Here is a 26,590-nt window from a genome sequence, read left to right on the forward strand (position 1 = left end):
CAAACGAAGGCAGGGGCGGTGCTGGGAACTCGTATGAACGGGGAAGAACGTAATCCATGATCGAAAGCTCGATATCGTCCAAGCCCAAGTTTCAGCTGACTGCTCTCCGTCGCCGTTCGCTTAATTACTACGATTCGAATTTAATTGATCATATGGAACGGTTGTGTGCCGGGATCTCGGGGATCCGCGTCTCGCTTAATCGTTAATTAAGTCTTATTTCGACCAGACTCTACGAGTAATTATCTCTAAAGTGTCCTTACGAGCCGATGATGCGCGATGCGATAGAATACCAGAGCGTATTACGTCAAAGAACGGAGAATGGTTTTTCCTCTTACAAAGTGTTACTCATACGACCTCGCGTCGATCTCCAAGCGTCTCTCTCCTTCTCTCTCTCTCTCTCTCTCCCTCTCTCTAGCCGTCTACCTTCGAGAATCGGTCTCCCTTTGACGCGGAGCGTGGCCTGCGCGTGTTGGCGAGGAGCGTTTTTAGAGGTCTCGAAATCGGCGCGAGGACGAGCTAAATAGTCGGTCGATCGACCGCTATGCGACCAGCTACTTGCGGTGAGAATATTTCTAGAAATTGCGAAACATTCAGGTCTTATATAAAATTTATACTTGTCCACAGTTAGACCTCTAATACCACCTAGTAACAGCCACACGAGAATCGCTAATCCTGGAAACTAGACTTACACGTTAGCGATGTAAAAGCGGGTGAGACTCGGGCATAGGAGTACGTATGAGTCGAAAATGAATCGATTCTGTTCGGGGATCGTGTGAGTACGGCTAACTTCTTACTTACGGTACTTAATCTCTAGATATGTGCTACACTCTATTTATTCTTACGTGGACCGGTGAATAATCTTCGATGAGCGTGCTTCGTGGTAATCGCATTCGTGCGCGTGTGAGATGACGAGCTGTATCGCGGGAACGGAATCTCGTCGTTTCGCAATGGCATTGTTCGATCGGGTTTTATCGTCCAGTTCCACGGAAATTCCCTCTCGCCGGAGCAGGACCTCGCGAAAGCGGCGAAAATTCTTATTTTCCGGATACAATTAGGGGGCGATGGGGCAGGCTGATTCGCACAGGGGACGTGGTGACGCGCGAGTGCCAATAAGGCGCGACGAACAAACAAACGAGGATGTAGAAGCAAAAGTGGCTATGGGGATAAACCGCAGGCTACATCCTCGTCGCGTAGATCCACGCGCAATAGCACCATATCAACAACAACGTTCGCACTATGTAACGGAAGCGTATAAAATCTGAAATATCGGTAACGCAGCATTTGCTCGAGACGTACGAGTAATAATAAGATCATCGAGTATAGTCGTTCGGCATACGTTCGTCGAGTTGCCCTCGAGAAACCTTAAGGAACTATTTTGGCACTAGAATCCACGTTACGTTAATCTTAAGCCTCTGTTCGACTTGCTCGAGTCGCGAACACTCGCGTTTAACGTAAATATGTCTTTACGGATACTGTGTGTACCTAGGATCGTTTACTGGTTCTGATTACTTCCGAGTAAAATCTTAGATCGAGCTCTGTGCTTCGGGCGTACAAGATCTACTAGAACGAGCGTGATCCACGAGATTCGTCGGGCAAACCCACGAACGATCGATCCGTCGATCGATCGATGGATCGAACGCGGTGCTTGGTCGAAGGTCGAGAATCACGATCGAAACCTTAAGTTCTACCAATCTGGACACTTAATAACGTTCCACTTACGATGCTTAATTATCTGCTATTTCGTACTTATGTTCTCGGACAATAGAAAATTCTTAGCAAATCTGGTTCGTTTGTAAAACTGTTTTAGTCGAACGTGGAACCCGGCGCTATGATTTCCAGAATCATTTACAAAATTCGGCATACGTTTTCGGTCATCCGGCTCTCGTTGCGCGCACGCGGTGCGCCTTTAAAAACGTTACGAGTCCGCTCGAAGGCTCTCGCCAAAGTCGGCACTGAAAGTCGCGCGAGCAAAATCCTAAAGGGGAGAAAGCCGTGCGTGGTCGGACAAGGAGACAAATGACGGGAGAACGCGGAGGAGAATGGAAACGGAGCGTATTTAGCGAATCGCTCGCGCCCAGGACGGTTTTCTGTTTTCGCGACGATCATCACCTGGCTCTGCCTCGTCTGCCTCTAGCCGAAATCTCTACCCTCCCTCTGTCCGAATGTAACCCAGGCTACACCCAGGTTACACCTCTCGTAACGCGACGAGGTATTTCCCTCGTGCGAAAAGTATCGCAGCGGGTGAGACGCGTGAAACGCGTTCCGCGCCGCGTCACGAGCGGGCCGGTCCATTGGAGAACGCGCGATGAACCGACTGCGGTGCTCTGGCCGTGGATGCGGTTGCGGTTGCTGCGCGCACAGAGCCACGGGCGCGGAATCCGCAGTGGCGCGTCGAGTTCGTTAGTCGACGATTGTTCTCCGTGGTTCGTAGATCCTCGCTTTGGTAAATTTAGCGGGCGGACAGGGTTCGTGGAGCGCACGAACGCCGAGAGAACAGAGGCGGTGAGTTGAAGGAGGAAACGAGGGGTGGAGAGAGGAATGGCTGCGGGAGGGTGGCGGAGTTAAGGGCTGGGAACTGGCGGAGAGTCATTAGGATATATTGTCAATTCCGAGCGCCTCTGCCGGCAGCGTGCTATGAAGCACGGTTTCCCCTGGATACGACCAATTTGCCCTGGTCACTCTAACCAACTTCCACCACGCTGCTGTCCCATCGATCCGCCGCCGTGATTTTCTCCCTCGATGATTTTATCGTGGCCAAACTCGGACGCGCGACGTCTCTTTGTCGCTCTTCTTCTCGTCGTTCCTCGTTTCGTCGCGGAGAGTTCTTCGAGCGTGGAATAAACATGGCTGTTTCGTCGGTATCCCGGTATTTTTTCTTTTTTCTTTTTTTTTTCTTTTCTTTTTCTCGAAAAGCCTCGGATAAAATCTCCAGGAACGCCCCGAAGGGGACGTCGGTGAGTATCGGCGTTGATGAGATATCTACAATGAGTTTTTGGACTTTTCGTTAAATAAAAATCGCCGTCGACGAGGATGGGAGCGGGTTGCTCGACTCAGGATCGGACTCGCCACCACCCGTGGCCGAGTTTTTGATTTGGCTCTGCGCGAGTACTCGAGGGGCGAAATCGCCGTGGACATTGAAATCTTTCGGTAGAAAATCGTCTTCCCTTTGTCCACGGACCACGTGGAAACGTCTTTCGATGCTCAGTTCCGTCGTTCGATGTCGTCCTTTGAGATGGTTCGCGTTAGAGACGTCGCTAACCATCCCTATTAACTCTCCTTCTCCTCGATAGGGCTGACTTCGTTCTGAAGAAGCTCGAACTTTGGACTCAAGCCTGGGAGTATGCTCTTGGTGCTGGTTTTGATCTGACTGTAAATGTCCAACGACTTCTTCGGCTCCAGTTCCAGCTCCAACGTCTCCTCGATCAGTCGCGGTGGAATACTTCCGCTGCGTTTATGACTCGGGACAAAAGTCGACTCGGGCTTCTGACTCTTTGGCCTGTCTTCCTTGTGCTCCGGCGTCAGAGTCCCGTTACCCAACTTCCGCTGCTGTTCTTGAAAAGCGTCCTCCTGGACGTCGTCTTTCAGCAACGCTCCGGTTATCACGGGCTTGTTAGCCTCCGATTTGCCAAAGTCGTTGTTCAGCGCTTTCTGCTCCATGATCTCCAGTTTGTTCGGCGTGGCGCCGTTCACTTGGAGATTCGGGTTCGAGCGAACCGTGTCCGTCGAGATACTCGCGTCCGTGGAATCCTGCTGGTCCATGGATCCTCCGGATCCCTGGGAAACGTCCAGATTGTTCTGTTTCCCCGTCATCGATGGCTGAAAGAAAACAAGTTCGCCATCGTTCAGCCAATATTTCTCTCTTTTCCTTATCTTATCGAGCTAAGAAATTTTCCATCTCGCTTAAAATCGTCACTTACGCTCTCCTCGGCGTCCTTCTCGACGCTCGACGTCTTGGACACGTTCAGCAAGGCCTTCTCGGTGTCCGGCGACTTGTCGAATTCCACCCATTTCGAACCACCCTCTAGCTTCCGGGACAACGTATCGGACTCGTAGCTACCCCCGTACATCGGGTAACCCAGATGGCCCGCATCGTACTCCACTTGATTTCCATAACGATAGCTGGGATTAACCGAGCCCTGGCTAGAGATCGAGAGATCCGACTGCGACAATCCCGTGTTCGTGCTTCCAAATAATCTCGTGTTCTCGAAACCTGCGTAATACGAGCTTAATTGCCGTGAAACGTTCTTTGCCGAGCGCTTTTTATCCGCGCTGTTTGCGCACAGCGCGCGGGCAAAAAGGAACAGCTACGATGGAAACGGTCACCTACCCGGTGCTCGATCTTCCGGAATTTCTTCTCTGTGAACCAGCGCTTGCTGATCGGTAACCCCGGCAGTCACGTCGTCGGTGGATCCTTTGTTGGCCTGGCTGTCCTCGTTCTGATAACTCGGTTGCACCTCCACCACGAACGAGCACCCGTTATCTTGGTACCTGCGATTTTTATTGTCCCCCATCGTCACCTAAAACAAGCAAACGACCAAGCTTCGTTAGCTACTCTTCGCTGTCTTCTCAACCAAACAGCGCGTACACGGCTTTTTTACGTCGGCACGAGAGCGCGTTTATTGCCAGTCTCGTAAAAGGCAGATAGGAAAAGAGGGAAAGAATGGCCTGGCTGTCCTCGTTCTGATAACTCGGTTGCACCTCCACCACGAACGAGCACCCGTTATCTTGGTACCTGCGATTTTTATTGTCCCCCATCGTCACCTAAAACAAGCAAACGACCAAGCTTCGTTAGCTACTCTTCGCTGTCTTCTCAACCAAACAGCGCGTACACGGCTTTTTTACGTCGGCACGAGAGCGCGTTTATTGCCAGTCTCGTAAAAGGCAGAGAGGAAAAGGGGGAAAGAGGAGAAATCGCGACAAAGTATGGAGGAAAAGGGCGATGGTTGAATCTGCTTGCAGAGCAAAATGCTCGGATGGGGACTGATCGTTTGACGAATGATCGTGTCATTAGAAGGGTTCGTTTCGCCAGCTTCGCGATCTCACCTCGACCCTTGGTTGCCGCGTTGAAACGGTGCAACACGATCAGGCAGCACGGTTCAAAGCACCTCGCAATTACGAGCTCGATGCATCATCGGCTCCTTTACTTCGGTTATCTACTCGAGACGACAGCGAGGACAAAGGAACGAACCGGGGCGAGGAGACGAGAAAGACAGACCTCGAACGATCGGAACAGTAGTGGCATTTGGAAGATGGACGGTCGCTAACTGTTAACAAAGGCACGACGGCGTACTCGGTGGCACGCACGGAGACTAGGAAATTAATTTCCACCCTATGAATTTGCTCGCCGATGTTTCCAGTTTACCCGTGACCCGCACAGCCGCGGGCCGTGTACAAACGCAACCGCGATGGAAGTTACTCGAGTCGACGGACCGCAGAATTAGTTCTCGCTATTGTTTCCAGTTTCTCCTATTCCGACGCGTTCCTCTCTGCTTCGCCTCGCGACCCGTCTCCCACTCGGTGGCACGTTGCTCACGCGCCCCGAGTTATCGGGAATACGTCAGAAGGGAAACGCATCCTCCGAACGATCGTCGGTACGTCGACCGGTTGGTAATCGAAAGTGCACACGTCGTCGTCTTGACGAATTATCTTTTACGACTCGCATAAATCCCATAGACTATCTCCTACGAGCAAGGTTGCTCGAACGCGCGTGGCGACGTTTGCCACCCCATTTGTCGGTGGTTCGCGATCGATAGGCATCGCACGTAGGCGCGTGTAGTCCGGAACGGGGTTGTCATTTGCTGGAATCTCGCGACGTCCTTGATCTCGCGGTTACCACGTCCGGGACTACCGAGTTAGGCTGTCCAAGCTTCGACACCTCGGCCCGAGCGGATTACTTCGACGCGCGGCAGATTCCGATCGTGGAAAGTATGCGACTCGTATCGAATTTTCGCCCAAATTCTTCCGGGTTAGAGCGTGAACCTTGAAATGCACCGATCTCGGGGAGACATGCCAGCGTCGAGGGGTTACCGTTCCGTGGCGCCTCGGGATTGGCCGGTTCGAAAGGTGGCGCGATTCCGGGGTGTGGAAACGAGAAGTCTTTTAGCGACGAATCGCGCAGCGTTTACCTCGCGGCGTTCCGCGAGAAACTTGCGAGAGTTGGCGCGACTGGAAGAAAGAAGGGAGTCGGTCGAACCGATAGAACCTTTGTCCCCGAACGTTCGAAAGGGAGGTTTGGAGACGGTGGGGTCGAAGGCAGAAGCAAAGTGGCTTCTACTTCTCGATTCCTCGAGAAAACCGGCTCCCCGAGGCGTCGTATAAGCGGACTGCGAGTCTCGCAGTTTTTCTCCATCCCCGGACGGAGAAAGCGGCGACTTTCTTCGATAGATCGGCCAACGAATCGTCCACCAGAGACGCGACGCAGATTTGCGGATGACGCGCGATAGGAGGGTGGCAGGAGGAGAGGCATTTTACCTAGAGGGGAGAAGCGTTGGAGGACGAGAAGGGGCGTGCCACGTGGAAAGGAAAATGGGACGGCCATTCGTTCCACTTTAAAAGCCTGGCTCGAAATCTCAGGTAGAAAAGGCGGGTCTCGGAACGGCCGGGGCCGTTTTGGAAAAGCCGAGTCGCTGGAAACGGCCATAATTCAGGGACTCGTACGCTTCCGCTACCGCTTCCGAGTAGCTCGCGAACAACTGCAGCTCGAGGGTAACTCGCCCCGTCTCCGCGCGTTCCCGACCCCGTGCAACCCTGGTCTCTCGCAACCTTGCTTTCCGGCATGCCTTCGTCCCCGTCGCGGGATTATTAAGGATCGCTCTTTACGATCCATCGAGCGGTCAAACGGCGAGATTGATATGGAAATTGGGGCAGGGAAAATTCGGAGATACTCGGACGCAGAGGAGCGAACGCGGCGGGTACGACGATATTACCTCGTTGCACGTATAAATATGTTTGCTTATCGAGATCACAGGGGAAACGCTTCGCCGAGAATTTAATCTTCCACGTAATAAATTAATCGATGCATAATAGGGTGCGAGATTACCGATCACGCGTTACTGATCCCGGATGCTCCACTAAACGGATGACGCGTAGTTCGTGCCCCTTCTAGCTGTTATTTATACCCCGGTTGCTAGTTAATAACCTTTTATAACCCAAATTTTTTTTTATCCTCGAAACGGGATCAACGACGGAACGCGGACGGCGGCGCTGATTGAAACTAATTATTCACCGCGCCGTAGGGGGTAATCGAAAGTCGTCGAATTAAATACGGACTCGATGAAAATGTTGTTGGAAACAATCGCGAGCTGCAACGTTAATTGCAAAGTTTAGATCGAGTTTAGCGGAAGAAAATTCAATAACATCTCGAGCATGCCGTTGCTCCGGCACGGCAAGTGGAAACGTTCCGGTGTCCAATAACCGTATCAGCGGTCTTGAATGCGCCTAAACTTCAGATGCAATTGCATCTTCGTGGAAACTGCGCAGACCGACAACGGTAATGCAGGCAGACGATTCAGCGGGCTATGCGACAACGTACCCGACGGCTAATTTGTAGAATAAAGTTCAAATGGTTCGGCAAAGCAGCATACTGGGTCACGCTGCATCGCGCAGTTTCCTTTTTACCAGACCACCACCGCTCGCCTCTCGATGCATGCATCGACCCGGATCACGACGAAGGTTTTTAAAGCAGACACGCGTTCGTCGACTTTCGCGTTTTTCCCATTTTTCTTCCCGTTTTTTCCCTCGCGATGATTTACGACGAGCCAAAACTCGTCGACCCGGTGTTTCGAAGGTGCGAAGAAGAATGCTCGTATTTCGAGGGATCGATTGGTCGATTTTATCTGACACGGGGGGGGGAGAGAGTCGATTGGATAGAAGGAGGTAACGAACTGGATGCCCTTCGACGAAGCGCACTTCGTTCGAAAGAAACAGCACTCGTAGCCTCGATAGTGCGAGTATTTCTCGAATTCTGAGGGTATTCCACGCGACCGAGGGTGAACTCCGCGATTTGGCGCCGAGCCAAGTATTACGTCGAAGCATCCCGAGCATCCACCCCTTCGACCCCCTTCCGTTTCTTGTCCCCTTTCTATCTGTCCACATCCCGAACAAACGCAGCGCGCGGTTTTTGCATTCCTTTACGGAGGAAGTGCGCTAAGACGCTTGTCGTGGCTGAAATAACCATCGACGAGCCCGGCAGATTTGTCCGTTCGTTTGTTTAGTCTGCCTGGTGCTTTTTCTCCCGGTAGCAGCTGCCGGTTACTCGCCGACTCCGAAGGTAGACCGATATACGTATCGAGAAAGTATCGATTCTTAGACGACTGGTCCGACGACGGATATTCCCGTTTCCACGGAATGGTGCGCGCGGCCACTCAACCAACCCCGACGTGTCGCGCCACCCTCCACCCTTTCTTTGCCGACAGCGATCGGTTCGCGATCCCCGATACTCGAGGTGCTTAGGACGGGAACGCGACGCAGCCCGGCGATTTATCGTGGATAATTCAGCGACGAGTTTCTTCGCTGATAATCCAGCCGTTTATCCCGGCGATATCATCGAGAGCCGTATCGTTTTATCGCTGCGGAAGCGCGGTACATTCAACTCCCATGTAAGCGCGCGACTCGATTGCAGGCGAGTTGATTTCGTTTATCTGTCGATTATCACGGACTCGCTGGCCGTGCAGCACGTCCAGCACGTGCTACGCGCCAACTTCACCACGGGTTTAGGGACTCTGTCCGGGATCCAACGGCACGGATCCACGCCCTTTCGTTGTTCGATCGCGCGTTCGACGGTTTAGGGTGTGCGCACATTGTTCGTGTATCCGTGTCAACCGGGAGGAAAGAAGGGGAGATATGACCTAAAGGCGGCCAAGGGGAGGGAACGGAGAAGAAAGAAGAAGAGTCCCGGGCGTGGAAGGAAATTTTTTCCTCGAGCAAACGCTACGCGCCCGTCGTACCTGCGCTCCCTCCGCCGGTCTATTCGACCAGGGGATCACCCCGAAAGCGAATTAAATCGCAACAGGTCATCTCGCGCGAGCATACGGCCCGGATTACTTCGATTTTCGAAAACGTTGTTCCAATGAAATTTCGTCGGAATCCGGGCGCGGAGGGAGGCGAAGCGAAGCGAAGAGAGAGAGAGAGAGAGAGAGGCGAAGAGAGTGGAAGCGCTAACCCAGCGGATTTGCCGAATCCCCGGCAAGATGAGTTTCCACGGATAAGTCTGAGCCCGTAAGTAGGACGATAGGCGGAGGCGAAATTGCCTGGTAACCTTCGACCTTACAGGGCCGTGTACGAGTCCCGATAATTGCGAACCTGTTATCCCTGTCAAAGAGGAGCCACTGGCTGACCCAGCTGCACGAATCTCCGGCTCGTGGATCGATTTCACGATGCCCTCAGGTACACTCTCTCGAACAAAGGGAGATATTAATCCGGCATGACTCTTGTCCGGCCTCTAGCCGTTACCGTTTCGCATCGCGCGAATACGCGAGCGAAAAACGCGATAAACGAACGCGTAACAGCGTGCAGGAGCGTACCCGAAGCGTATCGATTCGCTCGAATCGTCGTGGAACGCTATCGTCTGCGTGGCGAACCGCGATGTTTATCGAGATAATAGATACGACTCGGAGGATCTTGATAGAAGTAAACGCTCGCGTGCGATCGGGTTAATTAGTTTAAGGCGACGAGCTATCGTCTCGTCTCCTCCACCCGATTTCTCGATTTGTCCACCTTTCCGCACCTGTTGCGCCTTTATCGTACCTAGCATGCCGATCACCCCGATCCTCCAGTTACGCGTCGCGTCGCAGACGAATCGTGGACCTTCGTTGCCCGAAGGAAAGGACGAGGGAAAATTTCCAAGGACGAGACGGTTCTGGAACAGAGTTGGTCGTAAAGGGAGTAGATCGATGCTCGTTGGATTCTCCAGAGAGCCTTTTCTTTTACCGGCAACCGTCCTTTTCACCATAGATTTTACAAGCACCCGCGATATATTACTCTTTTTCCCTCCTTTTCATCTTTCCCTTTAATAACTAATTAACGGGCGTTCCGCGCACCAATCTCGACCAATTTCATCTTCCACGCGGATTAACTAACATTTCGGTTATTACGCCAGCCATGAACTGCACCACCTTGCCCTCACCCCTATCTGTCCCGCCGTGCGGACCGCTAATGAAGCAGCCTTCCAATTATCGACGAATTGCATTTAATTGGATCCGCGGAAGAAGTCCTCTGTCCGTCGACAAAATCAAATCCCCTGGCCCCGCTGTGCCTGGACCGCGAAATAATTTGCATCGATCGAACGTCAGAGCCGAATCGAGCTCTCGAACGCATCCCCGCGGAAATCGGTAGCGCGATTACGCCACTTTTTCCGTCCCCGATCACGTCTGAGATGCTCTACTCACTGCTCGCTCCTCCGTCTCCACGATAAGATGGTTGTTCTTGAGGGTGAGCGTGATGATGGTCCCATTGGCGTTCTTATTCGCGTGATTCTCCGGAGAGGTGTATTCCACGGAGGTGGCGCTGGCCACGTTCACCTCCTCCATGACCTCGGTCTCGCAGATGTACCTGGGTCTGTCGAGGCCGTTCACCAGCTAGAAACCGAAAGAAAAGGTAGCTGAAATATCTGCCCCGGTATTCTCGTTCACGAGTAACATCCGAAAGCTACGCTACGATTCCGGGATCGATCTCTTTTTCAAATACCTACACGCGCAGCGACGAAATCGGTCAACCGAGATTACGCTCGCGTGGGAGTCGGGCTGCGCGGAGCTGCAAAGGTTCGGGTACCGGTAGCGTAGCTTCAGTCAGCGGCCGATTAAAACTTTTTAATCCGAGAATTTATAGCGACGCGAACCCGACTAATTCGCAGAATTCGTGGCAGATTTACGAGCCTGGACCTGCGCTAAATAACGCTTGCTCGGGAATTTGCGCTCGGAAAGCACGCGAGATGTCGATTCTCCGCGGCGGGCAGAATTTTTCTGGGAAACCTGGTCGAACGGGAACGTGGGTCGACGGCTGGCATCGACTATGGGCGACTTATAGGTTCGCAGGTATCGTTCGCAACCCTACTCGACGGACGCATAGGCATCCCGAGTTCGGTCCCCGGTGTGATCCGGGATGACGGAGGAGCGGTTGCTCGTGGAGGAAATCGACGCCGGTCGTTTCACGGTTTTATTCCCATCCCGTTGGAGCCGATTCGTCGAGGATGTTCGGTAATGGGCGTTGGGTGACGAGGCAAGTACGACGTCCGATAAGAACGGATAACCGAAGAATGAAATATCAGGAGGCACGCGGGAAACGTTGAACGGTTTCGTCGCAGACCCGTCGATCGCGTTATCGGCGGATCGAGCTTAACGAGGAGTGCTTATCGCGCCTTATCTGTCCGTAAAGGGCAGGTACCATTGTAAGAGCCCGTCGCCCGACGTGCGAGAATTCTCTTTTTCCCTGGTTCGCGCTAGCGACCGACAAATGGGGTACCGTCTGCGCTCGGCAGATTTCTCCGAGGTCTGACGCGGTAAGGAAATTCAAAGCAGCGTAACGCGATCTTTTACGTCCTCTTTACGGACAGAGATGACTTTCGTCGCTAGTTAGAGCCTTCGTTTTCCCGTGGATTTTCGCCTGCCGTCGTGGACGTTTCGTCTCGTTAGAGAGGCCCGTTTCATCCGCCCCTGTATTCCCGCGGGATGTCACGCCGCGGATGGAATGGAAATTTAACGCGCGAGTTAAACCGACGACGGGAAGACGCGTTTCTTTCACCGATCCTCGGATTTTCCACACCGAGGAGCGGGTTCTGGATCAATCTCGCGAGCGTCTCGAACGGGTAACACCTTATTCCTCGAAAGCGAATAAAGCAAGTGGCATCTCGCGTCCCAGGCAGCCTTTTGTCTCCTCGGCGGCAGTCTTGGCGAGATGGGGTGCGACCCTATTCTCAACCCTCTCGATCGAAGGCCCGATTGGTTCATTGCCTCGTTCGCCTCTCGATGATCGTCACTGATTTAGAAAGGGTGAACGCGAGGGCACGATCGAGGGTTCGTTAAAGGGGCGACATCGAGAGGGAAATTATTTCCGGCCTCTCAGTCCGCTCTTAACTACTCCTTTATTCCGTTTACGAGGCTCGCCGTGCACCGAAACCGACGAGAGCAGTCGAAATTACCGGCGGACGTCGACGCCACTCCGGCGAAACACAGATATCCTTGGCATCGTTAGGAGGCGCGTTCTCTGCTATCGTTAGGAGAATTCTGCATCTGTGGCAGCGCGTGCAGTTGGCGCCATCGGGAGCGAAAATATCGAGGGCGCCGCCGGTTAACCATCTGCACGCGCGATACGCCAGCGAGTATGCGCGTTTTCCCCGTTCCTGGAAATTCTTATCTCTCTCTCCTTTATCGTTCTTTACTCGAGAGTTCTCTCCGGGAATATAAACCGATACGGTTCACGGAACGCGACGCGAGTTCCACGAGCCCCGAGACGACCGGTCGATGAAGCTGATTCTCCGTCGGCTTTCGAAAGCCGACGACGATGCTTCAAAGCGGAACGCCGTATCCGAGGAAAGTGGTGGATTGATCGAAATAATTGGTAGATCGAGTACGCGGCACTCCATGAGTCTCTCGGAATCCGGGGGGGAGGAGGGAGGGAAGGCGGATGGAGGGCTAAGTCGAGTCTCGAGGCGGTGTCGCGGAGAGTTATCCGGCGACTCGGGCGAAGAGGAACGCAGAAGGCGGATTACGATCTCCCGGGGCCCTGTGCGTGGAATATGGACGCGATTTCGTAAAGATCGAAAGCACGAAGAAGGGGGGAGATCCCTCATTATAAGCAATCGCTACCTCCCTAATTACCTCGCTGGAACCGGGCCATCTGTCGGGTCGACGTCCACCGTGGTTAGCGTAAGAAAGTTAGCGCCTATGAGCCGGATACGCGGCGGTGATTACGCAGAAACTCCTCTTGCAAGAAAGTAGCCCGGTAACCGGCAATTTACCGGAAATTTTCGCTACAATTTTATCGACACGCGTATCGATTTTCGACCATTACCCGGCCCTTATTCGCGGGAGTCGCAAGCTCCGCTGCTGGCGAATCGGCTTCGGGGAACCCGGCGCGGACCGCTTCCAACCGGGCACGTATCGTCTTAATTGCCACCGCGTACCAGATCGAGGATTAACGCGATTAAGCCTGATTATACGTTTCATTCCGACAGAGCTGTTGGCTCGCGTATGATCTTAGCTTTCCGTTTTAATTGCCATTGGATAGTTATCGGGCGAAAATGCTCGGTATGCGCACGAGATACGGGCTTTACTCGTTTACCCGATTAAACGTATCCTTTGGGGGAGAGAAGGATAACGAAATTACCGGCGGGATAGCAATTTCGCGAACGCATTGCTCGTGCAAGAGCCGAATGCTCGCGCTAGCCGGCGTTGCGCGACCAACAACTTTCCGAGCAAACGAATTTCGCCGATCGCGCGGATACGCGATTGATCGGATCGATACGCGGCCGGATTTACGTAACGCGGTATAAAATTTCCCTGTCGGCACCTTCGTCTCCGATTTAATTGCGATCGAACGGTTATCGATCCGGACAGCGCAACGCGAGTCGCGGATACGCGGAGTTTGTTCGGCGTTGCCGGAATTAGATTTAAATCGTAATTGCGTAATAGGTGTCGAGCTGTATTAAATTGCAGGTCGCGAGGTGCGGTAATTTTCGATGCGATAATAATTAATCGAGAGCAGTGCGCGCGCCAGCGTGCAATTGGCCGTGGTACGATGGGAAACGATAACGATTCCCTCTCGCCGTTGCCGATTCTCCGGCCGTCTAACGCCCGTTCCGATACCAGTTCCTCCGCCAAGCTATCCGGCAAGGATAAAAATCACGTACGCGCGTGTGTATCGCCGAGCACTTTCACGCTCGCGAAGGTCCCAGACTACGACCTCGAGAAGAACGATAGAAAAGACGATAGTTCCTAGTCACGCTCGACTCGTCTAGACGCAGGCTAGACATAGACATAGACATAGATTCCTAGACCGGTCCGTCAAGGTTGTCCGAGTCCATTCAGGTGAACGCGTGCCTGGTCGTCTAGCTGGTCTTCGAATCGCGATAGCACCGGTCAAAGGGACCGTCGTCGTGGTCCCGATGGCAAACGGTAATCCAGAACAGGACGGCATTACGATTACAATTTCAGATCGCGTCGGCCTCTCTACACACAGCTGGTCGAATGAGAAACGAAACCTAGGCGTACTTCTTTGCATAACAAGATCGCCGCACGGCGCTGGTCGCTCGACTATCCAAAGTGGAAAGTGGAACGTCTAACCGACGAACGGGGTTCTTGGTCCTGGAAAAGGATGATCCCGGAAAGGTAGGCGATGGCGTGGATGGCGTGGATGGCGCGCGTGGAGCCGAAATCGAGCACGGTTTCCGCGATGTCCGCGTGCCGGAGATGCTCTGTTAGGATGGTTTTAGCTATCGGTACCGAAAGACCACGGGCACGCAGGTGTGCGTGTGCGTGTGCAGGCGCGAGTTTGAAGCGCGTGTGCGTGTACGTGCGTGGCTGCGGTTCGAGTGGCTTGTGCCAAAGGGTACTGACCCTGACCCAAGGGGCATTGCTCCTACGGTGCGTTTCTCCCGTTCCTTTTCTGTTAGATCGCTCACACCGGCGCGTAGCGACGGCTTAGTAACGATGTCCGGGCATCATCGGGAATCTTTTTTACACGGATGCTAAACGGTTTGCCCGACAAACTAGTCGCTCCTCCTCTCACGGCTCGGTTCTCCTCGAGACCGGCACAGAACGAGGAAGCGATCCACCGCCACTCCCGACCATGCTCCCGCCACCAGTTCTCCATTGGAATGCTCGCTAAATCTTCTTCTCCGCGCCTTCGGCGTATCTCTCGCTTCGTCCGTGTACCGATCTAACCAAATTCGATTAACCGCGGGACCACGAGCCAATGGCATTCCTAGCTTTTAATCCCTTCCACGAATCACGGTGTCTCGCCGTACATTTCACCCGATTTCCTAAATATTCCTTTAGATCCGTTTATTTTCCAACGCGTTCCCTCTTATATCGTAATATTTTCTTCCTATACCTATACTTTTCTCTCGCGCGATTCGGAGCAACCGGAGCACGGGATGGTTGAAAATGGTTTCGAAACGCGAGCCCCCTATCCGAGAAGGAGAATCGGGCTCGGAATCGAGGACAGACGAATCGGTGCTCGCGATCGGTCCCATCCCATCTTTGTTAGAGAGCATCGGAACGGGCCGATGGAAAGAGGAGCATAGTCCAACGATTCGCGTTCCGATTTCTCGGTGGTCGTTCGCCTTCCCCGTAAAAGGTTCGGCTAAGATCGCCCCCCGTGGCCCCTCGTCGCGCGATCCTCTCCCTTCCAGTGCGTGCTGTAGACGTACCGTCAAGAAAAGGATACCACGTAGACGAGTTCTGGCCAGCCGGTGTCCCATATACCAGGCCTTTCACCTTTGCCGCGAATCGGCGAGTCGCGCGACCGCCAGACTACCATCTTTCGCAGCTCGGTCCGCGCGATTTTTTGCCACGTATCTCGCGGAGAAATTGCCTCGCGATACCGTAACGCTCGGCGAGAATCGGGCGGAAAGGAATCGTCCGACGAGACTATGAGCGTCGTCGCGAGCTCGTTTGCCGCCTCGTCGAGTTCCGAGCGATCGAAGCGTTCGCGATTTCTTTCAATGCCTCTCTCGCGCGACCACCCAGGCTATTTCGCGCGAGTGCACGCGCTCGCGACGTTGGACGGCTCGCCGGTTCGAAGAATGAAAATAGTCGTGGCATTCGACGTGTGAATGAAGTCACGCGATAAACACGATCGCGTAGGCTGTAAACAGCGTGCTTTCGAGTATTCAGAAATCCTGCGGTTTCTCGTTACGCAACTGCCCGATCGATCGATCGATCGATGGATCGATCGGCCGTGCCTCGAGATCGTCGCTACCGCCGCGGGGCTGCACGGTTCTCCGATGACGATAAAGAAACTCGCGCGAAAAAGCGAATAAAAATATTTCGCGCAAACGCTGGCTAATTCCCACCAGCTGCCATTCGTCCGCGTAATCTTTTGTCCGGTTCCCTGACGGATTATCTCGCGAATAGCCACGCCTTTCGCCGCGAGCCCAGCGCGGACCATGCGAAACTGTAAAAATAGACTCCTTCGAGAGCCTTCGATTTAACGTTTCAAACGCATCGTTGCGATAGCGTCCGCTTTTCATACGTGATACGTCACAGACGGACTATACCCTCGCTCTAATTCGGCCTTGAGTCTAATCCTCGTCGTTGACCGCTGGTCACAGACCCCGGCTAACGTCCGTTGCCAATCGCTCCGTGTTCGACAGCGGCTAAAAAATTCGCCACGTAGCTTCGAAACTATTATAGACATCCATTCGAATTCTTCTCGAGTTCCATCGGTTTTCTTCTTTTTTCCCCGCCTTCGAGGTTGTCCCACGCGCCGGAAAACTTTCGAGAATTTTAATTACCCGACTGCCTCGGTCTCCCCGGCCTCCCGGGCGGTCGACTCTTCGTTATCTCTCGGTTAACGTTCACCGTTAAACGGATAATCGTTGGAGAGAATATCGAGAGTATCGGGAATGTCCGAGTTATCGCGAAATTTCATCGGAGGAAACGCGCACGCGGAGGAACGGTGAAAGTTAAAGGAAAGAATAGGACGATCCTTTGACTTAAAAGGGAAACGACGCACGTCGCGACGTCGAAAGGATATTTTCGCCTCGCGCGTTCCAGCGCGTAGATTCTGGCAGCTCGAGACGACTATTCATAGGACGAGTGTGGTGTAGCTTCTAAGAACGTCGGACGCGTCTCGAGGTTAGTCCCGGGGCTAGTTCAAGGCTGAGAGATACGAAGCGGAAGTCTGGCTGTGGTGTGTTAGGAATACGTCGGGAATTAACGCGTCGAAAGCGTTCCTCCAGCGGATGGGAACGTATTAGACTGGTCAGTTGCGCGGTAACATAGGTTAGTGACACTGCGAAGGTCGTGCCTAGCACAGCCAGACCGAGCCGTGAGTCAAGCGGAGTCAAAAGGAATTGAGTCATAGATCGTGACGCGATCTAATGGCGTTTACGCCAGCCGCTTAAAAATATGCATTCGCTCAGCCGATAGTTTCGCCTTTTCCTCGAAAATATCGCGTTAACGCATCCTCGAACCGATCTTACGAGACTCCACGGTTTGTTTAACCAACGGATTAACAAACGGTTTTGTTATTCGAGAAATTTTTAAGGCATCCGCGTAGTCGATCCCGGCCTCCAAAGTTTCTCCTTCGCTCCGTCTAGCCTGCATGCCCGGCCGGTTAAAAGTTTCGGCCGCGCTCCGTCAAAGCGGATTAAACGGAATTTTCCAACGTCTGATCGAGCGTTTAGCTAGTACACGCCGCGCGTTGACGCGCTTCCCAGCCTTTCGGAATTTCCTCGTCGCCGAATCCTCGCGCGCTGCTCCGACCGCGTGGCGCGTTTCGTCCGTCCGCGGTTTTAAATACCATTTGAAAACGTCACGGGACCGGATACGCGTTCCGCGTGTATTCGCTCGGTGGCAAATCGCGGACGAAAGGGCACGGATGCTCTTCGGGTAGGTATCCGAACTACGATTCGGGACACGCGATTGTGCGTCGAGGAATTTAACCGGTCTGGATTCGTTCAATCGCGACTCAAGTGGTTTAATTTCTTCCATGTTTGATGCAGCGTAGCTCAAACAATGAGTCAATTGATGGCAGAGAAAAATAGATTGAGTCACATTCGTAGTGACTCACGATATTCGTGGGCTAAACTTAGACGCGAACTTCGTATCGGGCTAACAATCGAACGAGGAAACAACCGCGTTGGAGACTCGGTGCCGTTTCGTTTCTCCTCGTTAATTTATACGCGTCTAAGTAGCTCGATTTCGCCGACGTTATCGGGGTGCCGCGACTAGTAGGAACTCGTTTCCCGGAAACACGGAAACGACGGCGTGATAAAGTTCGGTCTGGGGCTGTGCATAAACGATGGCTTTACGAGTATGTACGCAGACGAGGCCGTGCAAGTGGCCGCAAGATTAGACGCGTCGCGAACGCTGCTCGATTGCTTAGTCTGCGAACGAGTGTTTACGTTACGCCCACGAGGAGACTCGTCACGGCTCATGGCTGCCCACCGATCGTGTGTCTGACCATGATCGTCCACCTCCCCGATTCATCATTCTACTTTCGAATTTCTCCTCTCCTTTCTCCTAACGCGCACCCGCCGCCTCGCCATCGCCACCGTTCTCGTTGCCAGCGTTTTAACTAAATATTTTCTTTCCTCGAGCGCGCGTCTATAAAAATGGCACTGCCGTGGCCTCTGCAGGAAATGCAGAGGGAGGCGAGCGAAACGGCAGGAAAAAAGAAACGGAGAAACGGGACGCGCGGGAAACAGATGTACTCGCGGAGAGAAAAAAGATCGATCGAGTTTTCTCCCTTTCTCCCTTTCCCCGTTTCCTTCTCGACGAGACCTAAACCAAATCGCGCGAAACGTCGCGAGGAATAGAAGATTCCAGAAACGTGGCAGATGGCGCTGCGTCTCGCGAAGCGCGAATCCCGTCGATCGCATTAGCAGACTAGTGAAGAGAGCGATGCTTAACGACTAGTCTTTTTTACCTACACCGTTAGAGGTTACAGACGGTCACACGGAGTTTTCGAGGACACTCGCAATTAGAAGGAAACGTTCTAACCCGTCAAGGTTCCGGCGACGCAGGCGATCTGCCGTGTTTGCCAACCGAGCGTTCGAGGATACGCGAATTATTCAAATTGCTATTTTAAATTTTTAAATTTCAAAGGTGAACGTTAGGTATAGCCGATACGCGCGGCAACCGGGGGAACGGTTTCGATCATGGACTAGCCTGTACGTTATAAATTAGCCAAATTGTTGGACTGTCTTTCGCGGATGCAACCACGAGTCGTGGAAATTTTATTCCACGAATACGGGAATGCCAGCGGGACTTTTTCTTTATCGGAATTTCTAATTCGTTCTACGAAAGCGACGTGGTCGAGCAGACGACAATCGCGTATCGGAACGAATTTGAGGTTATCAGCGAAAATCGATTGCGACAGTGGATGCAACCGGTGGAAAGACTGCATCGGCAATTAATTCGCCGAATCGCGTAGCTTGGCGGTCGCTCCGGCTAGTTTATAAAATTCCATCACGATTGCCTGGAAATTTGGCATCGGTCGAGGCTCGGCGCGGTCAGGAAGACGGTTGGTCGCGGGGCACGGGATTCTGCTAGCGTAGTTCGTGGTAATAGACCGGCGGAGAGAAAAAGAACCAAGGCCGTCTCGGGAGGAAATAATCTTGATTGACTAGAATGAGGCGGCAGCCTTAACTTTTGCTTTCTAATGGTAGGGTCGCAGACGGTCGCTTCGAGCTAGGCTCGTTAGAACGATCAAGGATCCTTATTATTCCGGCTTAGTTGCGCAACTTGGCCGTAACTCCGGCTCGAACACCGGTTTCGAACACGTTACGTAAGCGTCTAAGCAAGCCTAAGCGGCTGCAAATCTGGCCCCGCAATGGCAAACCTTAAATGCCAACTGGATTCTTCGGCTAGCGAGAATAACGTAGAAAATAGCAGTGCCGAACATCGTCTTTCTTTTATTCATGCCCCCGTGGCCTTGAAAAACGGAAATCCGATGCGATTTATACCTACGCGCTATCCGGCGGACGCCTGTTTCTCTCTTTTATCGACCACTTGCTTTCCCACTTAAAAATATTTCCCACCGTGGAAATCTGTATCCCTTTCCAGCGAGGCATCGACTTTTCATTTCTCCCGCTGCCAATATCGAGTCTCGGTCACGTTCGTTCCATCCCGGCGACGCATGAAATATGGAGGACCCATTCTTTCGCGTATTCACCGACGTCCCGCTATTTCTTTTCATCAAACGATAAAGAGGCGCCGTTGAATATCTGAAATCGTACGTTGAACGGTACGGCTCCGTAATAAACGCCGATTAATTAATCCGTGCCTCCTTTCCCCGATGTCGCCCATTAACGTTCGCCCACGTATCTCCGTGAATTCAAATTCGAGCATCCCGCGCGTCCACGCGAGGACACGCGGAGAAAGAGATATTCTTCCCTAACGAATTCGACGGAAACGGGCGTTCGAGGAATAAAAGAGGTTGCTTAGCACACTTTCCAGAGCAGGCAAGGTCGGTACAGCGATTTCCTGCCCGAGTTTCGATTATTAACTGGAACCTCTTTTGTCATAGCGACACCGTCCTCGGCTCGTTTCCTGCATTTCCCACTCTCTATTTCTTTCTTTTTCTTCTCCTCTTTTCTTCTTCTTCTTTCGAATTTACCGTGTTTTCGGAAATTTACGAGATCTGCCGGGATACCAGGAGAGCAAACACACGAACCGACTAGATAACACGGAGGAACAAAAGACCGCGAGCCGGGTCTGGTTTTGAATTTTAAAACGCAGAGAAACGTCCGGCCGACCGGTTTGCAGTCAGAAATAAAGAGGTAAACAAACGGACGGAAATAGCGTGCCAGGTTGTTCCCATTACCATTATTGTGAGAACGTAATTATTCATTTCGACGTTTCAAAGGCCGGCTTATCGTCGCGCGAATATAAAATCGGCTTTGATAGACCGCAAAGTTTAATACGAAATTCACGCGCGCACGCGTTTCGTAGGTAATCGCGGTGGCCGCAAAGTTTCACGACAGATCGCGATAATTTTCATCTTCCGGTCAGCTAGAAACCGCGATAATCTACCTGCGTGCCTAGAATGCGTTTGACAGACTTTTTCCAGCTCGTCGTTCGGCCAGGTGGCGAATGCAACGCTATTCGACGAGCACGCGTCGATAACCGGTTTCGATAAGCCTCCAACGTATTCCCGCGTCGTTAAGAACAATGATTTCTCTCGTCGGGGAAAATAACTCGTAGGATTAAGAAAATACGACGAGATGGAGGCGCGGATATGTCTAAATCACACGGAAGAACGAACCCGTTCTTCCGCGATCGAAAATAAAGTCGTAGAAAAAGTTTTCCTTCGGAGACCGTGCATAATGGCGGCGGTAAATTCCGGGAAAAAGCGATTCGTGGTAAAACGATGCGTTTCGATCGGAAGAGAAAGACGGAAGACGAAGCTAAGCCTCTGCGTCGAGGAATTACAAACACTCCTCCTTTCGTTGATCTTGGCCGACTTTTCCACGCACGCAGCCGGCCGTCTGTTCCGTTCTATTCCGGTTCTAAGGCTGGTTCGAGTTAGAAATGCGTCGATCGAGGCCACGACTCGAACTTGACCAAATTTTCGGACATGCTCGCCACGGCTCAAGGTCGTCTAATGTTCGCGCGGTCGTCGACCCGCGTTCCTCGAGGTCGTTTTCTAACGACGTAACGCGGTATATTCGTTACCGAGGTCCGCTGCAGACAACGACCCCGTGGTTTTCCGCGTATTCGTATCGGACACGAGTGCTTTTTCGATACTGGTACGGGGCCCGTTATCTCGTTAATCCGCACGTTCCACGGGACGTCGAGATGTCGCGTTTCCGATCGCGAGATTGCATATTCTCGGCGATAAATCGCGACGAACCGGAATCTTCTCTTTCGCCTGTTCCTCCTCTTCGATCGTCCGAAGCGCGAGCTTAATCCTCTAAAAGCTCGTTCCGTCTTTCCCTCGTCCGGCGTTTTGGAAGGAAGTGACCGGATTAGAGGCTGCCGAAGTAATCCAGAGGAAGCGAGGTAGACGGGATCAGATTTCTCGGACTATCGCGAACGGTATTTTCGTCGCTGGTATTTCAGGTTTCTAGATATAAATCGTACTCGTCCGAGATCGGGCGAAAATATCGCGACTAACTCGAGGAAGCCATCGATGATAACGAAGAGGAAAAACGATCTAGGACGAGAAACTTGCCGGTAAGGAACGGTAAGAAAGTTCGGGACAAACACGTCCCGTCAGCCTCCGGCCGAGGATGTATTATTCCATAGAAACTCCGGCGTTAAAGTTGGGAACGAGGAGACATCGCTAACGCTAGCAATTTGGTCGATAAAATATGGCAAGGCGCGCGTGAATAATTAAGCCGTGACCTCATGCCGGAATTGTCAGGAAGGATTCAGCGTAGCGCGTCTTTTTTTAGCCACGTATCAAATCGCGATCTGGCTTTCTCGAGGCCTCGTTAGTAGAACCGGCTAGTAGCTCGGATAGAGGGAACTTAGTTCTCTCTTAGTGGGCCGTCATAAACCAGTCGCCCGTTATGCGAGTACACGGTGCGCCGTATACCGTTAGTATACAGAATAGTGGTAGCACGAGCAGCGGCCAGGTAGTGCGAGTATTATGCCCACGTCTCTCGTATAATACCCAAAAGCAATCTGCGTCGGAGAGGTCACCGAGACAAAGACCAAAGATGGCCCGCCGCGATACTCCGCCGCCAGCTTTGCACCGTCCACGCCATTATATCCTACTCCCGGATGGCGAATCTCCGATTTCTGTCCAGAGGAACCGTTGTTAACCCCCTGAATATCGTCCAACCCCTTTGACATCTTCCTTATTGTCTTCCTTATAATCGCCCACTTCCTTCTTTCCACGCAGACGGAAAGAGACAGGTAGAGAGAGAGAGAGAGAGAGAGAGAGAGAGTACGCTTCCGAAGGGTATATAGAGGCCAGTCGGTGTCCGGTCTCGTACTAATCCTAGTTTATTTCCGGTGAGCTACGAGTCCGATAACTTTTTCCACGAATTTATATCGCTACGCTTTCATAACGGACATGGAAAAGTTTGTCCGCTCGATTCGCGAGATAACAAGAGCGGATGAAATAGCCGGGTGCGTTAAGAGAAAGAAAATTGTTGGCAGGGGCGGTGAGATGGCCCGGAGGAATTTATGCGGAAACTACTGAAAAATAGAAGAACGTCCGACCAGAAAAGGAGAAACGGAAACGTTAATCTGAGAATCGCCGTGTCAGAGAAGCGGCTCGTTGCTGCATCGAAATGAGTTTTTAAATTAAATTTTCAAACATTGCCCGGTGCGCCGTTCGCCTCCTCAGAAGCTTTAATTAAATGACGCCGGCCGTGCTGCAGTTCCCGATACTGCGCTCGCTTTTTCCACGCTTGCTCCGTGCTTCCTCGTCGCGTTTTTTCGTGCGCGGCATACCGTGACTGGAACAACAGTTGCTCCGAGGGAACGTCGCATAAGCGATGGTTTAGCAAAACATATCGAAGGACAACGAGCGATCGAGAGGCGAAAAACGACCATGGGAACCCGTCCAACGGGACGACCCGAGGATAATAATTCCAATTATCGAAACTAACACCCGAGGCACACGATTCGCTCGGACACGCGTTTCTCGGATGATAACGAACGTTGCCGATGTCGAATGTCACGGCGTCCGGGAAACAATAGGATTTTCTAAGCGCAAACGTTCGATCGGCTCCAGGATCGGCAACGCAGGCGACGGAGATGGAAAAGAGAAACGGGGATGGAGATTAAATAACCGTTTGTCTCTGACAGAGATCGAACCTGTCGCGTCGTCGACGCTATCCAGACATCTCGAACGCCGCTTTGTCGAGTATAATTCGGCAAAATATCTCTGTTGGAGAACACTCTACGCTTTCCACGCGTCGCCCGACGAGTGGCACTCGCGAACGTTCCACGCACGGATTGATATTCGTCGAAGAGTTTTCGAAAACGTTTCAAGAGTGGAAACTCGAACGGAATCTACAGTCGGAGTCAAAGAAAGGGGTGGCGATTCGTAAAATTCTAATTTAATCACGCGTAATTGTCCCTGCAATGGAGCGAGAGCAATCGCTATTAGGGGGTGGAGCGGTGCGCGAATCGAGACTTCGTTCTACGAATTACACGTGATTTAACTCGGAAAAAGGGGGAAACGTGGAAAAAGCGGAGAATCAGCGTGGTCGATCAGGGAGCAAACGCGAGGGACGCGTGATCCGTGGGGTATAATGGTAAATTTGTAAAAGAGAAAAAAAAAAAAGGAAGCTAAAAGAGAGAAACGTATCGGCGAACTATAATGAGCGGTGCTCGCTGAATCCACTACTAGATTTATTTTCGGGCCGCTTTTATTATAAAGGTCAAGCGAATTCGCTCACGGCGAATCGGCGAATCTCTCGTCCGTGTTTTCTCGAACCGCCGCCTCCTATAAATGTTGCATGAGTGCCCAAAGCAACTGGCATTAATAATTTAAGTCTCATGACGAAAGGAACGCGGACGCACTCGTTTGAAGCGTCGCGAGCGCCGTGAATGAAGCAGCTCTGGTTCGTTGGACCATCGAGACCTGGGTTCTTCCTCCATTCCGGCCATTTTATCCGGACAAATTATTTCATCCCTTTACTCTCTACCTCCGTTCTCTATCCCTCCGCCGGCAGTTCGATGAACGCGATGAAATAAATTTTCGTCCACCCTTCTCGGATACCTGGCATCCGAGTTTCGTATTCCATACGGTCCGCATGCAAATGCCGGCCGGATTCATTTGGGGTAGTAATCCGCGGATCTCTAGCCGTCGGGAAATAAAATGGTCGGTGGCGAGCGTAGAGCCGCGGTACACACCTGGAAACGTTTGATTTTCGAGAACGAGCCACGACGCGTGATTAGATAACGGCCGAGGCAGAAACTCCAACAGGGGGAACGGTTCTCGAGCAAGTTTCTATCGCGAAATCAACCGCGATGTTATCGGTTAATTCTCGCAAAGTACGAAAGTCGGGGCGAAGCGGCACTCCAAGGTTTCCTACGCTCGATCCTAAGAGACTATCGCTGGTCGATCGCTCGTCTCGATCCACTACCCATCCGCTAGATCGAACACGCTACATACCGTGTACCCGTCGAAATACGCTTGGCAGTTTCGAAGCTCCGCTTGGCTGTTTGCACGACGCCGGTCATTGAAATAATATTGACATAGTACTGGCGAGTGGACAGAGACTTCCTTGTGGCTCGTAGTCGAGATAAGTTAATCTCTATCATAGTCTGGAACGGTTCGCGAGCGCATGGCAAACAAGCGGTCTTATCGCGCCGCGGCTGCTACGTCACCCGATAACCAGAGACTGCGCCATTTCGTTCTAAAAACCTAAATCTGCGCGCGAATAGTTCGCGTGGCCCGTTACATCTGCAGCTCGCTCGTCGAATATGGCGTCGCGCGAATCGATAACGGCGTTTCCCATTTTCCGTCTACGGAAAGAATTTATAGCTCTTGCCCGCCGACGTCCGTTCCGTTTGTTTCCGTTGCGTTTTCAACGACTGCAAACCGGCAAATCGCGCTTCCCGACCCGGACAGATTAGTCACGTAGCTAGAACGAGAGGTGACAGCAAATGGCAGCGGGAATGGTAGGTGCGCCGTCGGTCCGATCGATTCCACCGAATTCGGCGATCGACTATGGCTCGTCTATGGCCGACCACTGCCATCACTGCCGTCTTCCGTGTTGTCCGAGCGTGCTTTCGTGCGGCGGCAAGGTTCGCCAGGAGCGCGTGAAATGGGAATTGCAGGAGGGCAGAGGGAGACAGAGAGAGAGAGAGAGAGAGAGAGAGAGAGAGAGAGAGAGAGAGTGGACCGATGCTGCAATAAAATACGAGAGGGCTATAATCACGATTGGACGAAGATACCTAGCCGGTCGCGACTCCTCCGAGTGTGAACGCGCGCGCGCGCGCGAACGTGCCAGCAAACGCACACACACACACACACACACACACGGACAACGTCGATTCGCCAAAACTTTTTCTCTCTCTTTCTCCTGGCTCCCCTCTGTTGGCCTCTCCTCCGATACCCCCCTTCGAACCAGGCAGATTTCTTTCCTCTCTCGTTTTCATTCTATGCGCTTCCTCCTTTCTCTTCCTCCCCTGCGGAGAGAACTTTTTGTCTTGGCCAGGTTTCGTGCCACCGCTGCACAACCGCGCCGCTGCATTTCCGTCATGCACGCTTCGTGAATCCCGTCGAAACAGCGTGATTTCCTTGGGCCTCTTTTTCCCTTCCCCGGGCCCGGCTCTCCGTCCGCCAGGGAGAGAAGGCATTGACTCCTACCGAGTGGATCACGAAACCGAAGGAACCACGATCTAGAAGTCGTTGCATCTGCCCTCCGTTTGCTTTTATTGCATCCACGGCCACCGCGATTCGTTCCTCTTTCTTTCCAACCGACTATCGCCTCGTGTCCGCGCGCATCAACGCACCGATCCCTCCTTTTTCCTTCCTTTAACCCCCGGTGACAATTGCGCGCGATACCGCGAACCCACGAGTTTCCTCGTCTAATTCCGCCCGGTACGCTTTAATTCGTCCCTCTTCTATACTTCCAGGGAGAAAAGAGAGAGAGAGAGAGAGGAGAGGAGAGGAGGAGAAAAGAGAAGAAGAGACTGACGGTAAAGCAGCGAAATCCCGAGCGGGGAATCATAATTTCCTCGAGATTGCGCGACGAGATAGGCGAATCGTATACGATACTTATCGCGAATCCCCTGTCAAAGGAAAAAAGAAGGGGAAGAAAAAGAGGATTCCTCATTCCTCGACATCGGCGCTGGCATCAGTGGAAGCGGCAGCAACAGCAGCAACATCACCGGCATTACCAGCCCCGTCTCTCCTCTCCGATTCTCCTCCGTATTCCTCTCTCCTCGGTTCGTCTATCCGTCTCCCTCTTTCGCGGCACGGACCGACTCGTTCTATCGTGACTCTCATCCCTCCG

At 52.5% G+C, this 26,590-nt stretch overlaps 1 protein-coding gene across 1 annotated transcript in view; it reads right to left on the minus strand.

The window, feature by feature from the left end:
* Positions 1-3,105: 3,105 nt before the first annotated feature.
* Positions 3,106-26,590, minus strand: part of LOC108555583 (uncharacterized) — a 57,994-nt gene continuing 34,509 nt past the window's right edge. Inside the window, exons 5-8 of the mRNA XM_017911326.1 lie at positions 10,386-10,574; positions 4,328-4,517; positions 3,918-4,210; positions 3,106-3,816 (exon numbers count right to left, since the gene is read on the minus strand). Coding sequence (XP_017766815.1) covers positions 3,268-3,816; positions 3,918-4,210; positions 4,328-4,517; positions 10,386-10,574 — 1,221 coding nt within the window. The 3' untranslated portion in view covers positions 3,106-3,267. The remainder of the gene's footprint in view (positions 3,817-3,917; positions 4,211-4,327; positions 4,518-10,385; positions 10,575-26,590) is intronic.

Source organism: Eufriesea mexicana, unplaced genomic scaffold (assembly GCF_001483705.2).
Source record: "Eufriesea mexicana isolate 0111107269 unplaced genomic scaffold, ASM148370v2 scaffold124, whole genome shotgun sequence".
Classification (NCBI taxonomy): Eukaryota; Metazoa; Arthropoda; class Insecta; order Hymenoptera; family Apidae; genus Eufriesea; species Eufriesea mexicana.